General features: G+C 41.2%; 1 protein-coding gene across 6 annotated transcripts in view; it reads right to left on the bottom strand.

Moving 5' to 3' along the window:
* UBA3 (ubiquitin like modifier activating enzyme 3) overlaps positions 1-15,096 on the bottom strand; it is a 61,020-nt gene that overhangs the window by 42,825 nt on the left and 3,099 nt on the right. For all 6 annotated transcript variants that reach the window (XM_030205231.1, XM_030205230.1, XM_030205233.1 and 3 more), the window contains 2 exons: positions 12,994-13,114; positions 11,658-11,738 (listed from right to left, as the gene is read on the bottom strand). In XM_030205231.1, the coding sequence (XP_030061091.1) occupies positions 11,658-11,738; positions 12,994-13,114 (202 nt within the window). The remainder of the gene's footprint in view (positions 1-11,657; positions 11,739-12,993; positions 13,115-15,096) is intronic.

Below are 15,096 nucleotides of genomic sequence, written 5' to 3'. Positions count from 1 at the left end.
GATGCTATATTGGAGAAACAGGCCAGATACTTAAGAAAAGATTCAATTTACATAGACATCACATGAACAATACAGCCAGTAGGGCCCCCACCCCGGTGGGACAGCACTTCACAGAACCAGGACACTGTACCAGTGATTTCACAGTGAGAATACTGAAAGGTAACTTTAAAACCATACAAGAACGTAAGACCTTTGAAGTCAGAATGATTGAATATTTTAACACCCAACAGAAAGGACTTAACAAGAATCTGGGGTTCCTAGCCCATTATAAACCATAAAGCTATATGTCTCTGTTGATCACCCCACCCCTCACCTATCCACACCCATCCTGTTAGAATATCAATGATATGCTTTGATGTCCCCATGCACACCTCCTACCCACCCCCATCTTCCCACCCTGTCAGACTGTCATAGTAATGCTTGAATGTTTTCACTTATATACACTGTCAGCTAGCACATTTGCTTATTTCCGATCTGACGAAGAAGGGCAACTTTCGAAAGCTAATCAAGAAATGTATTAAGTTATGTCCAATAAAAAAGGTATCATCTTATTTTCTTTTCCATGTTTTATTTTGTTTGATTTCTATTGATAACCTGAAGCACCAGGATAGCAATGGACTGATTAATGTGAAATAAAGAAAGCACCTTTGGAAGGAAGGAACTGGACAAATTACCATCTCCTCCTGTGAAATCAACAGAAAGGGCTCTCGACAGGACACAGCCTGAGCCTGTAATTCCAAAGTAATTACCTAACAAATGGCCACCAGGAATACTGCTTTCAGGGTAACAACCCTCAAGAAAGCTTTCTTAAGAGGCTCAAAGGGCACCTTCACCAAGGCTGAAGAATCAGATTCCAGGAAGTACCGTGGGATGCCTCCAGGGCCTCAACAGCCTCACACCTCGCAGAAAACGTACAACATCCCCAAAGATCTACTACATATCACGCCTCTGTAGCATGGAGGAGTGTTACTCTGTACTTTCAGAGTAGCTAGGGCCAAGCTCTTATCCAATCCATCACACAGAAAATCCCAAACCTCAGAAACCGATAACCTCAAGGGCACAACCTACCCTTCTCAACACCAGACCTCAAAAACATACCACACTTGCAAATACACCAAGGAGACAGATGTCTTCCTGGAATGCAAAAGGTTGGTTATTTGAGTACCTTCTCTTTCAGAGTCGTTCCCTCTCAACAGCCATGCCTTAAGAGAGAACAGACATGTCCTGCATGTGCACTGGTCCCTGCCAGACCAGTGATCTCCTACTGTTAAACTCATCAGGTCCCTATACCAAGGCCTCTGTGGCCAATCCTGGGCCACCAGAATTATTAGACCCTGATGGGCCTCTATACTACTACTACTTAACATTTATAAAGCGCTACTAGGGTTACGCAGCGCTGTACAGTTTAACATAGAAGGATGGTCCCTGCTCAAGGAGCTTATAATCTATCCTCCGAAATGATTATGGCCACTGCTACACCAGCACGCCTGTTCCCGCACAGACATGTTCCCTTCTGCAACTGAAGAACTGAGGAACCTTTGCAATCTTGGCCGTCACCATGAGATCCATCACTAGTCTCTTCCAGCCCTGCAATATGCAGTAGAAGGCATTTACTGTGAGACTCCACTATCCCAGATCTAACATGTTCCTGCTCAGAAAGTCTACCAGAGAGCCTGACTGAAGTTTGGTTCTGGTACCTAAACCGACTGGAAATCCAGGTTGAGGTTCCAGCTGAAAATGCAAGTGCATTTCCAACTGAAACTGAAAGCCCCTCCGCACCGCTGCCCCCCACCTCCCCAAGAACCTCCCCCCCCCCCCCCCCCCCCCCGGGCCTACCTTTATATCTACTGGTATACTGGATCTTCAGGGCGAGTGATCCCCAGTCGCTCTTGCCCCCACTGAATTTGCAGCAAAAATGGAGCTGGGACTTCCTGTGGCAGGCTCATAAGATTGCCGTGGGAGGTTCTGGCAGTTATTTTGAGATTGGAAACAGCATAAGCAGGAGCAACTGGAGACCACCAGGAGGTTAAAGGTAGGCCCAAGGAGGGACTTCAGCTAGGGTGGGCTGCAGCGGCAAGAGTGATTGCAAGGGAGATGGAAGCCACCGAAAGTGATCGCCAGAGAGGGGGGTTCAGTTTCAGTTGAAACCAAACTGCAAATATCGGCTGCTGGTTTGGTGTCGGTTGGCCTCTGGTCTACCTGGATATTTTCCACTCCAGCAACATGCATAGCTGACAAGTTTAGATGTTTTTCCTCCATTTCCTTCTACAACCTACAAACTTTTGGTTCCTCCCTGACAATTTACATAGGCCACTGTCATTGCCTTGTCCAACATGCATGTTGCTTGTGTGGAGGAGTGGCCTAGTGGTTAGGGTGGTGGACTTTGGTCCTGGGGAACTGAGGAACTGAGTTCGATTCCTAGCACAGGCAGCTCCTTGTGACTCTGGGCAAGTCACTTAACCCTCCATTGCCCGCCGCATTGAGCCTGCCATGAGTGGGAAAGCGCGGGATACAAATGTAACAAAAATAAATAAAAAAAATAAACATCACCTGAACTGCCTTTCCCCACAGCAGAGGCAAGAACACTTGTAGTACCAGATGAATGGCTTGTCTCAAAGCGACTGATTGTTCATGCTGCTTCTTCCACCGACCTCCAGCCTTCTGCCAGCTCATCCACTAACGTAACCCCAGCTGTTGAGACTGGCAACCATCATTACCATTATCCAATCCAAGGTTTCCAGACGCATCCCTCAACTAAGATGGTCCGAGCAGATACAATACCAGACTGTTCTTTGCAACACTGCCTCAAGACTAAGATGGGTGACCACCAGGATACCAGAGCTTTCTACAGAGGATACATGTTCCATGGCTCCAGTTCCAGAGTCGCTGCCATAGAACCAAGGCCTGTAGATAATCCCAGGCCCCCAATCTCACCATATGAAACTAGCCCCCGACTTCATAATTTCTTTCTTCAGGCAGGAACACGGTCCTCTTCTGGTTTCTGAACAGTGCCCCAAGTAATCTAGGGTCTACGATGACGGCTGGTTGCTCTTGGATAGAATGACTACCCATCCCAACTCTTCTAGAAGCTGAACTACCCTTCTTGTGGCTTTCTTATTCTCCCTGTACAACTTTGCTCAGATCAACCACTTATTAAAGTAGGGATGAACCATCACTCCTTCCTTGCGCAGGCCAGCGACTACAACCACCATGACTCTGGAAAGCATCCTTGGTGCTGTTGCCAACCTAACAGGATACCACAAAATTGAAAATGCCTCCCAAGACCTCAAACCAAAGAAAATGCTGGCGGCTCCACCTGTCCGTCAGCTCCAGGGAAGTAAGAAACTGTCCTCGACACACTGCCACAATCACGGACCTTATAGTCTCTAACTTGATCTTTGGCACCAAGCAAAGGTCCTGTTTACATGCTCGAAACCCGAGATAGAAACATTGTCCTGCCCTATCTCCGGCACCACAAAATAGATGGAGTATTGGCCTATGCCTCTTTCAACAGAAGGAAATAGAACCACTGCCTGGAGCAACAACCTGTCCAGAGTTGACCTGATAGATGAAGCCTTTAGATAGGACCAACAGGGGACTGCGTGTTGATCTCCAAATAAGAATCGGGAAGCTCTTGTGCAAATTCTAGAAAGTAATAATTTTGAATGACTCTGAGGACCCACTGGTCCAAGATTATCAGAATCCACATCCGAAAAAAAACAAACAACCTTCCTCCCATTGGAGTTCCCAAAACCTCATTGCAACCTTCAGGGGCCAGCTGAACTTCCAAGCCCTGATTACAGCTACTCCTGCAACTACACTGAAAGGCCTGTCCAAACAGTTTTCCTAAGTAATGCTCACGACACCATCTATATCTCCCAGAGCACTCCCAGTTTTCAAAGAGTGGCAACCCAATCCAGGCTTTTCCCCTATACTGGGGCTGAGTCAAGCCTTATCTTAAGGTAAAAATCCTAGTTACTCTTGTTTTTCCCAGACCTAACCTAGACCAGTCTCTCTCTCAAGCCTACCAGACCAGCCCAGTTTGCAAAGGATAGCTCACCTTCCATCTGCTGGAGACTGAGAACTACATTATACCAGAGGGCTGTACAGGACTCTTATAGAGTGATGTCACAAGTCATTGGTTCTCACTCTCTATCTGCTGGTAATTTCAAAATCACAGCATCCCATACACAGTAAATGTGATACATTGAGATCAAACCCTACATAGCCTAGCTTAGAAATGCGGTTCATTACTCTCATGGCATGTGCAGAATGTTAATAATAATGAACATGCTGCAGAAATATAATGAGAAACTGTTGAGCAGTGTGAAGTTCCTATGGTCAAAGAATTAAGGCAAACGAGATATGAGTCACAGGCCTGTGAAAGCAATGGGGAAGTCATAGAGCTGAGCAGCCTGGTGTAAAGCAGAGAAAGTTTGTGCTGGGAACAGAATGGAATGTTGATTGCAGACATTTGTAGATAAGAAATGAATGTGAAAACAAGCTTCAAAGGAAAGGGTTGATGACGTGCACACATTGGGTGCAGTGTGTTTGTAAGTGTATTTAAACTGAGAGAGAGATAGGTATCTTAAGCAAAGCAAAGCAAGAGCAAAGCTGAGCAAGCATATATTTCTGTATTACTGCTAAGCAAATATATATCTCTGTATTATTGCTAAAAATATAGATTTTGCTTCCAGCTGGGTGTTCCCCCGCTGCCTCTGTTCGACGGAGAACAGTTGAAAAAAATAAAAATTTTTTGATTATTCTTTTTATAACAGGTGTCAGTTTCTTTGTTTACACACATATAGGGTGTAAATCAACAAATTGGCGACCTGCGGCAGGACGCGGCTGCCGTCGTTTGGATTAAGTTTTTGGATTTGTTATCGTGTGACTTTCTTTCCTATGATCTCCAGAAATGGCCAGCCTGGATTGAGTAGGTTATAGACTGTCAGTCAGCTGAACCGTGAGTATATCTTGAAGCAAAGTCTTTTGAAAAATTGCTTCTTTATTTTTATTCTTGTATCTTTCATTATTTATATTATTGTTTGCTGTGTATTTTGCTAGCTTAGGCATTGTTTGTTATTATATCATGAGACCTTTTCAGTCTAAGAACGAACCTTCCCCTAAACCCGCTGCAGAGGGTCAGGGAGAAACATCTATCACTCCTTATGTTTTGTATGTAGATAGCCGAAAGAATTGCTCACCCCTTGTGCATGTTAAAGATACTTTTCCCTTTGAAGCACCCGTTATTCAAAAGGTCTGTGAGAAATGGGCAGGATATGCAACTAAAGATCCATTCCTGGCATGGCCAAGCACGGGTTCTTTTGCTCGTCCCCAAATATTGTCAGTTCAAAAGTACATTCAACAGCACAAAAAGGGTAAATCCCTTCAGAAACATCTGCATGTCCTTAATCTCTTTATGGTAACAGCAGATTTGTTTCACTCTGATAAAATGAAAACAGATACACAAGCACATGAAACCGCACGCATGCAGGCAAACGAGGACAGCCATAAGCTGCCCCCACCTTATCAAACTTCGCTGACTACACATCTTTTCTATTACTGACCATACAAATACTTGGGCTGCTTTTATCAATCAAGAAAATGATCTGACTTTCCCAGTCTGCTTTTTGTCAGGGACTTTCTCAGCAGTTGAAAGGGGTTTTCCTCCCTTTTCCAAACATTTAGTTGCGGTTTGTGCTGCCATTTCCAAATGGAGATCTATTATGCCACATTCATCTATCATTCTTCACACCCAACATTCAGTTCATCATATGATGTCTGCTAGTCAGGCCGCACTCACTAGTACCCGGTATGGAAAATATCAGGCTATTTTACTAGGTCAAGATATTACTACAAAGCCAGTAACAGAGCAACAGTCAAAACAATTAGCATTGTTGTTTCCCCCCTCAGTACTGTTAACTCATCCCGACTCTAAGCCACCGTGGCTCACTTTACAGTTTACCCCGGTGGAGGGAGGATTTATATGGTTTACAGATGGTGCCAGCCATGAAGGTATTTCTGCACTTGCAGCATTACAAGTCAACACTGATTTAAAAATAGTACAGAAACACCAACTACTGTGTCCACCTCAGCACACAGCACAGCATGCAGAATTACTAGCAGTTATAACCGCCATACAACACACGCCGCGGCAAACGTCAGCTACAATATATTCTGACAGTTCTTATGTTATTAGCTCATTGCAGTACCATCTCCTGAAATGGCAACGTAGAGGTTTTATTACATCTAATGGTAAAACTTTACAGCACCTCCGTTATTGGGAATTGCTTTTTGATTTACTTCAGGCTCGTGAGGCTTTAGGGGTTAAGACAGCTTTTATTTGGGTCCCTGCACATACAGGAGCTAATAGTTTTGAAGCCCGTGGTAATCAGCTTGCTGATACAGCGGCTACGGAAGTTGTTAGTTCTCAGGCTATTCCCTTATGCATGGTTGTTACACGCACTGGTAAAAGTACTGCCCAGACTATTTTACCCCCCACACCATTGGAGCAAGCAATCTGGAAAAATACAGGGTGTATCTCTACTTCTACCGGATGGATACATCCTTCTGGAAAAGCTTGTTTGTCCACAGCTGAAGCTATCACTAAACTTACTGCAATACATAATGAGCACCATGACTCTATTTCAGCTTTGGTTGATTCTTTATCTTTACTGTATTGGAACCCCAATCTTAGAGAATTGGCGGAATCTATTGTTAAAACATGTCTTTCTTGTGCTGTGACCATTCCCCGTAGAGGTCCAGCCATACCCACGGGATGTTTGCCTACTCCAATAGGACCCGGTATTGAATGGCATATTGACTTTACTGATATGATTCACCCCATCCAAGGTAAACGCTATATCCTTTTATGGGTCAATGCTTTCTCAAGATGGGTGGAAGCATTTCCCTGTACTAAGGAGACAGCTCATGTGGTTGTACAATCTTTAATTCGACATATCATGCCAGCACATGGTTGTCCACATAAAATTGTTTCAGATAATGGTTCACATTTTAATAATGTACTTATGCAGGAATTGCAGACTATCTTGAATATTACTCACCGCAAGGTGTCAGTATATAGCCCGACCTCTAATGGTCTGGTTGAACGATACAATGGTATACTGAAAACTAAATTGAGAACATTGTTGCATGACTTGGAGTCTGTGGCTCCACATAATAAGTACAATTGGTATGATCTACTTCCAGTGGCTCTCATGTCTATACGTAACTCGCCACTGAGTAAATTGAAAATTTCACCTTTTCAATTACAAACAGGCAGACATATGAGAACGCCTGTTGTTACTCCGTTGCATACGCCTCAAGTCTACTGGCAGCAATTGCAACCTGTTATGGAACTGGTTCAGTCTTTAGCTAACCCAACTCAGAAACAGTCTCGTTGGGACAGAGGTGATGATCTCTCTCTTTCCTTTTCCATAGGACAGCAGGTCTTAAGAAAAAACTTCACTCACAAAACTTGGAAGGATCCAGTTTATGTGGGACCATTCACTATCACTGATTTAACTCGCACAGCAGCAAAATTGTCAGACCATACCACCTGGATACATCTATCTGATTTACGCAAGGCTCCTGATCCAGGACCACCTGAGCAAATAGAAACCACCATTGTACCCCCAGAAGGCATTGATTAACAACATCATCAGTGCAGAAGAATTATGAAGGTTTTTGTAATCTGTCTGCTGGTAGGACTTACTTATGGACTCAATACATATGTTGAAAGAATTCAACATGCCTTAAAGACTCTTAATCTGACTAACTGTATTGTTTGCACTCCACTTGTCACTTCTGTAACTACCATTCCAGCACATGTTCACCCTTATTCTATGATTAAGTTGCAAGGTCTTCATAACTGTTTCAGTAATGGTACCTGCTATTTGGGTCAGGGTCATGAGCACAGGCAATATTGGATCAATGTTACTGGTCAACGCCTGCCTTCCTTATTTGCTCATACTATTCCTGCATTAAACTATTGGTGTCTGATAAATTCTAGTTCACTTCAGGGTGAGAAACCTAATGTTTTATGTAATTATACTTATGACATACAATCCCGGAATTGGACTGTGTTACAGGGATCCTATGTCATAAATCAGACTGCAACATCTATGGCCTGTGCTAACAAAACAACTTGTAACCGGACACTGACAACCTCTTATGTTACCTCTACTAACCTTACTCTCACAAATTTGACTTTCTTCTTTTCATTATGTCAATTTAATGCCTCTTCCATGCAAGCTATTACTGCTGTGCCTACTGCTTGTTCTTCAGTTAAGGAACCAAATAATCCTATTTTTCCTTTTTCTCAAACATATGCTTTATATCATAACCTAACTTCTCTACAGTCTTTACGGTTAGGGGATTATTTGTTATGTGATAATATCCTGTACACTTATCTTCCATCATGTTATAAGTTCTGCACTCTTGTTCAACTAAATTTATTTGATTTGATCATTCCATTAAACGCCACATCACATGGTTCTAATAGTCAGAAACGAAGTAAAAGAGATGTTTCCAGTACCTCCTTTAGTGCTTTAACAGGAGATGATCAAGCTTTACAATTAGCATTAGATTATATTAACAGTACCTATCCTATGACCAAGAAACGTCTAGATGCCTTGTCAGCCACTGGATGGATTCCATTTGCAGGATCTGCCATTGCAGCTGAAATGGGTATGTCAATTAGAAGCTTACAATCACTATTACATGTTGTAACACATGAATTAGACATAGCTATAACAGCAATTCAAGAGGAAATTGATGATACAGCGAGATATGCAATGCACACACGCATGGCAGTTGATTTTATGTTAGCCCAATCTGGAGGAGTATGCGGCATAGTGAATGATACATCATGTTGTTCAGTTATTAGAAATCAATCAATAATTGTTAAAAATGCAATGCAGCGCATTCTTTCTCTAGCAAGAATTCAAGTAAGTGATTATGAAGGGATATTGGACACGTCATGGTGGGATACCATAAAAAATTGGTTTGGAGGATTAGGTCCATGGTTAAGAGGGATTGTGACTGGATGTATTGTTTTCATATGTGTTGCAGGACTCTTATTACGTTGTTTGCCTTGTTTACTTAGTTGCTGGAGACGAACATGTCAAGATTCATTGAAAATGACCATGGTAACTCAGATACAAAATATAATGCCTGACACCAGTGACTATGAACCAAACTGTCCTGGGTTACTGATGACTCCCGAAAATTCTGTGGTTTGATAGAAAATGTTTGTCATTGCCATGACGGCCTGAGGTGTTACCTATTTATAGGATGATGCCCAGTCTAACAGTGATGAAAACTATAACCATGAAATTTTTGGTGAACCTTGCTCTACAAGGTTCAAGGGAGGATTTGTTAATAATAATGAACATGCTGCAGAAATATAATGAGAAACTGTTGAGCAGTGTGAAGTTCCTATGGTCAAAGAATTAAGGCAAACGAGATATGAGTCACAGGCCTGTGAAAGCAATGGGAGAGTCATAGAGCTGAGCAGCCTGGTGTAAAGCAGAGAAAGTTTGTGCTGGGAACAAAATGGAATGTTGATTGCAGACATTTGTAGATAAGAAATTAATGTGAAAACAAGCTTCAAAGGAAAGGGTTGATGACGTGCACACATTGGGTGCAGTGTGTTTGTAAGTGTATTTAAACTGAGAGAGAGATAGGTATCTTAAGCAAAGCAAAGCAAGAGCAAAGCTGAGCAAGCATATATTTCTGTATTACTGCTAAGCAAATATATATCTCTGTATTATTGCTAAAAATATAGATTTTGCTTCCAGCTGGGTGTTCCCCTGCTGCCTCTGTTCGACGGAGAACAGTTGAAAAAAATAAAAAATTTTTTATTATTCTTTTTATAACAGGTGTCAGTTTCTTTGTTTACACACATATAGGGTGTAAATCAACAAGAACTAACCCGTCTGAGGCACTGCCCCCAGGATACTGCAAGACATATACTGATGTGTTGTCAGAATCAGCCAAAGTACTTCTCTGTTGCTAGAACCATTAAGACAAATTTCAAATTATCTTCTTTAATTGCAAAACTGTACCTCATAAATACATCAGATGAAAACAAAAAGTACTTAATAAATGCGTTCAATAAAATGTTTGCAAGATTGCATAAAAATTAATAAATATGTTTACACATTTTAGGGACATTAAACTGACAGTCTTAACAGTGATCTACTTTATTTATCCCCAAAATAAGCACAGCATCACCCATAAAAGTTCTAACAGCTATATTGGTCAGTGAGAAAACCAGATTCTTTGCAGGCTGTGATTCCTATATTGATCCAATAAGAGTTCTCATATTCAGATGAGGTGCTGTGTAGTATATTTTATTCCTCATAGTTTATTACCTGTTATGTATAGCTATACCATCTATAGATAGATGTGTTTTATGTAAATACTAGTAAGAAAGGCCCGTTTCTGAAACAAATGAAACGGGCGCTAGCAAGGTTTTCCTGCTCTCACCTCTCATGTTGCTGCGGTCCTCCAGGATTCTACGGCAGGGGCAGTGTGACTTGAGAGGAGTAGAGGATGCAGAGGTGAGAGGCGATGGCTGCCTGCGGTGCCCCGCTTCCTTTTTAACACAGCTGACGTCGGACGGAGGGGGAGGAGAGGCGGTGATCTGTGGTGGAGGCTTGAGTACTGGGTGCGGTGACGTTGGGGGGGGGGGGTGGAGGGTGGTAGCGGTGGCAACATGGGGGGGGGTGTAGGGCTGAGCGATGCGATCCGCTGAGTGTCATAGCCATGCCCTCGACGTCATCACGTTGTGACGCGAGGGCGCTGCAGACACTCATGGGGAAAAATTCTGATCTATGCCACCTCGGAAGTTGCAGCTTCATTAAAACGTTGGGGTTGCGAATTATGTGCAGAAGGGGCGTGGCTGAGGGCGGGTCTATGAGTGACAGTGAGTAGTGCTGACTGCCTAGCCTACCAACAGTGCAGGGCTTCAGTGTTTCCCTGCCACAGAGTGAGCTTCAGAATGTTTGAGGTGAGAATTATTTATATAGATAATTATTTAAAGTTAATTAACATAAAAATAAAATAATAAGATGATGGCATATGTAAGCTTTCAAAGTTACTTATGTTCCCTCTTTGGATAGACCTACAAGGTTTTGAAGACTCATGTACATCACCATCTTTTTACATTTCACAGTATCCCAACCTGCAAAGTACAAAGATCAGAATGTACTTTTCCCTGTTTTGTTTTGGGAGGTAAGGTTAAAATTCTGAATGTAGATGTTAAAAGTTCAAATTGTGACAATCCGCTAATCCAGCCACTCTCAATCCAGTTCTTGGGGCACACCTAGTCCCATCGGGTTTTCATGATATCCACAATGAATATTCATGAGGTAGGTCTGCATGCAATTGAGGCAGTGCATGCAAATTTCCCTCATGCATATTCACTGTGGGTATCCTGAAAACCCAATGGGACTAGGTGTACCCCAAAGACTGGGTTGGAAATGGCTGAACTAATTCTGACGCTTACAGACTCAAAGTAGACTAATTTTATCAAGCTGAACTCTTTTTCCTTGTCGATTTGAGAAATATCAGGCCAGATGCAAAAGAGAACAAAACAGAATGAATACCATTTGAGGTCTCAAGACACAAAAAGGTGAGAGTAATGTAATTACCAGATTTTTTAGGAGCTCACATCCCAATCCTCCTGCTCCAATAACCAGAATTTTACAGGTATCTAACAAAAATTGGAGGGACTGAAAAACATTAGAAAAATTATATTAGGTATTGTTAGTATACATACAAAATAAGTGCAATAAACCTGTTGTAACCTCTATATGACATGACAAAAAATGAATATCTTATGTGAAATAAGTTACGTGAAACTTATAGCATGGAACATTACATCTGGACTTATATCCCACTACCAGCTTTCAGTTCTAAGTGGGTTACAGATATAAAAAAAAAAAAAGAGACCAGTGCAAACCTCTGGGAATTAAATAAACCACTTAAAAGCTAATAAAGCCTGCTTATGATACATATTTCTTAAATAAGCAAGTTTTAATATTCTTTCTAAATAGAAGATATGATTGTGAGAAAGAAAACATTTCTGCAATATCCATCCACAGTCTAGCAGCTTGAACAGCCAAAATTTTCTCAAAGAGCAATAGTCTTCTTTTTCCCTTGACTGAAGGGAAGGTGAAAAAATTAGCATCACGTCTCCTAGCTCTAAAAGGGGCTGCAAAGCAAAACTGAGCAAGCTTTTAACTAGGAACCAGGCCTTCAGCAAACCTTCCACTGAGGAATACTCATATTTTTATATCTATATATAGATACATATAGATAGGTAAATATATAAGTGGATAGGGTCCAAACAGGTCAATTTTAGTGCAATGGGGACAGGGGGGGCAAACCTGCGCACAGTAGTACAGCCTGTCAGCTGGCTTAGAGGCCCCATCCCAAATATCTGCCCTTTCTTCTACTTAAGATCAGTTCTGGGGCCCCCTGTGGCATGGGGTGCAGGGCAATTACTCTCTTTAAACCCACCTAATGCCAGTGGCCCTGCGTGTATGTATCTCTCTCTATATAGATCTAACTACTATTACAACTAGACAATTTCCAGTGCCAACTCTACTTAAAACTGCCTTCTAATAGTTTGTTTTCTACGTAAAGAAAGCAAACAGATTTAAAATTAATAGGTTTGTAGTAAGAAAAAGAAAAAGATGTAACTTGTAAATATGTTAGTTTTCAAAAGTTAAGTTATGTGCAGTAAGGGCCCTATTCCACAAGGTCATTTACTGCAAAGTACAAAATGGGAAAGAAACCTTATTGAATCAGGCTCCTAAGTGTTTTAATTGTACGTACATTTATCTATTTTGCAGTTCTGAAATTTAAGTATAGTAGATATTAATATTTCAGGTACACAGAAAAAGTTTAATACAGTCACAATTTTTCCCTGTCTGCAACAACACTATATATAGTACAAACATTGTCAAACTAAATACTTCTCACTTCAGTGCTGGGCTCGAAATCAGGGTGTGTGAAAGGTCCTGATCGCTCCAGGAACTTCTTTACATGGTTCCAGCGACCCTCCCAGTCTCCAGTGTCCCCATACCCACCATCAACAGCCATTCTGCATAGAACATAGTAAATCAAGCTGCAGCATCAGTAGGAAAATAAATTATGTCCACAAGCTTTCATGTTCTTCAACAACTGTGGCCTTTAGAACTTCTTTACTTCAACAGCGAGGTTAGCAATGAACATTACTGCACCAGAACATCAAAAAGAAATCACAAGCAAGACAGTTTAAGAAGTGGAGTAGCCTAACAGTTAGTACAGTAGCCTGAGAACCAGTGGAACCAATTCTTTGTGACTCTGGGCAAGTCACTTAACCCTTCACTGCCTCGGGTATAAAAGTACAAAATAAGTACCTGTATATAATATGTAAACTGCTTTGATTGTAACCACAGAAAAGCAGTATATCAAATCGCATCCCCTTTATTCTCCAGCCTTATTAAAGTATCTCTATGGCTGAGCAATACATTTTAGACACAAACATATTTTGAGCTGGCTTACCTCAAAGAGGGCTCCACCCTGCTACTGGAAGTGTGCGTGTCAACACTCACCCCCAAACTGGGCAACATGAATATACAAGCCTTCAGCTATACAAATGCTAAATAGTAGTAGTAGTACTGCTTTTGCCAGTATAAACTATATGCTCTCCAGAGGGGCAAAGAGCCTTTTTAAAGGTAAGAACCTGCTCACAGTGCACTTGTACCCAAAACTTCGTTCCCTAAACAGCAAGAGTACTTTCAAATTCCCAGATCAATATGCTGTTTCTAAATTTTAAGTAACCAAAGTGGCTCAATAATTTAACAGTTGCTATTCATGTTATGTGAGGAGGAAAAAAGCCTCTGTATTCCCGTTTCAGTACATACTTGTGTCTGTTAAACCGGGATGGAATCGTCATAGGCTAAAAAAACCTCTTCATAACTTTAATCAACAAAACACATCAATCACATCACATTTGATGAACACTTATCTTTAGTGCCGCCCATGCAGTTGCAATTTAGCTTCACTCTGATATGATTCACATATCATGAATAGCAACTGTTAAATTACTGAGCCACTTTGGTTGGTAAAATTGTATTTGTTTCAAACGTAGTGGTATTGTCCTATTTTTGATCTAAATTTTAAGTGACAAGAACAGCAAGTAACATACTCAATTTTCATATCCTAAACATTTGTTCCTATTTTATGATTAAAACTGATTATTAATATATTTAATATGAAATACTCTCTGAAAATTCTTATTGGCCTCAGTACAAAATATTCAAATCATCATTCCTAAATTAAGGTCAAAGAATTTTATCAAGTATCTCCAAGAGTACAGTAATGAGGAATGACCTCCAATCCCTTTTAAAAATCTTCCTTATACCACCACTAAATTTAAAAAACAATGAGGAATAAACACAGAAAACTGTAAAATGTAAAGTTTATATTTATTTTCAGACTTGATATACCACTCTTTGGCAGTTTACAATCAAAATTTTAAATACATAAATACAAAAGAAAAAGTTTTCTTTTCACACAGCACTCATCAACTCTCATTCCCACCTTCTCTAAAGTCAATCCCTTTGTTAACTGCGCATTTCAAACTCATCTGTCATTTTTTTTTAATTCTCAAGCAGCAAGGAGGCAAAAATTCTTTCAGCATTTGAAGATCAAGTATCAGTGGACAAATTTCCTGAACCAGAGCCATTGAATGGGTGATTTACAACAACAACAAAAAACCTGAGCTTGTGGCCATATGATCAACTGCTGAATTAATGGACAAATTACATTCTGGGTTCATGACAACACCAAATTTCCACCACCCTGTTCATAACAGGGCTCTAGAACATTGCTCATATCTTTAGACCCTTTGCCATATCTCAAAAATACATACTGTAAAGAGCGGTGCTGAAACCTGTATCAGATTAACAACCTGTTGTCAGAAGTTTGTTAGGTACTTAGAAAATTCTAGGTTATTCTTGCTCCCCCCCCCCCCCCCCCCACACACACACACACACACACTTACTATGTCTTTCCCCCTTCCTATCACTGGCAGAAAAG

The sequence above is a fragment of the Microcaecilia unicolor genome, chromosome 6, assembly GCF_901765095.1.
Source record: "Microcaecilia unicolor chromosome 6, aMicUni1.1, whole genome shotgun sequence".
Classification (NCBI taxonomy): Eukaryota; Metazoa; Chordata; class Amphibia; order Gymnophiona; family Siphonopidae; genus Microcaecilia; species Microcaecilia unicolor.
Note: the sequence above shows the minus strand (reverse complement) of the source record. Positions and strands in the feature narration are given on the sequence as shown.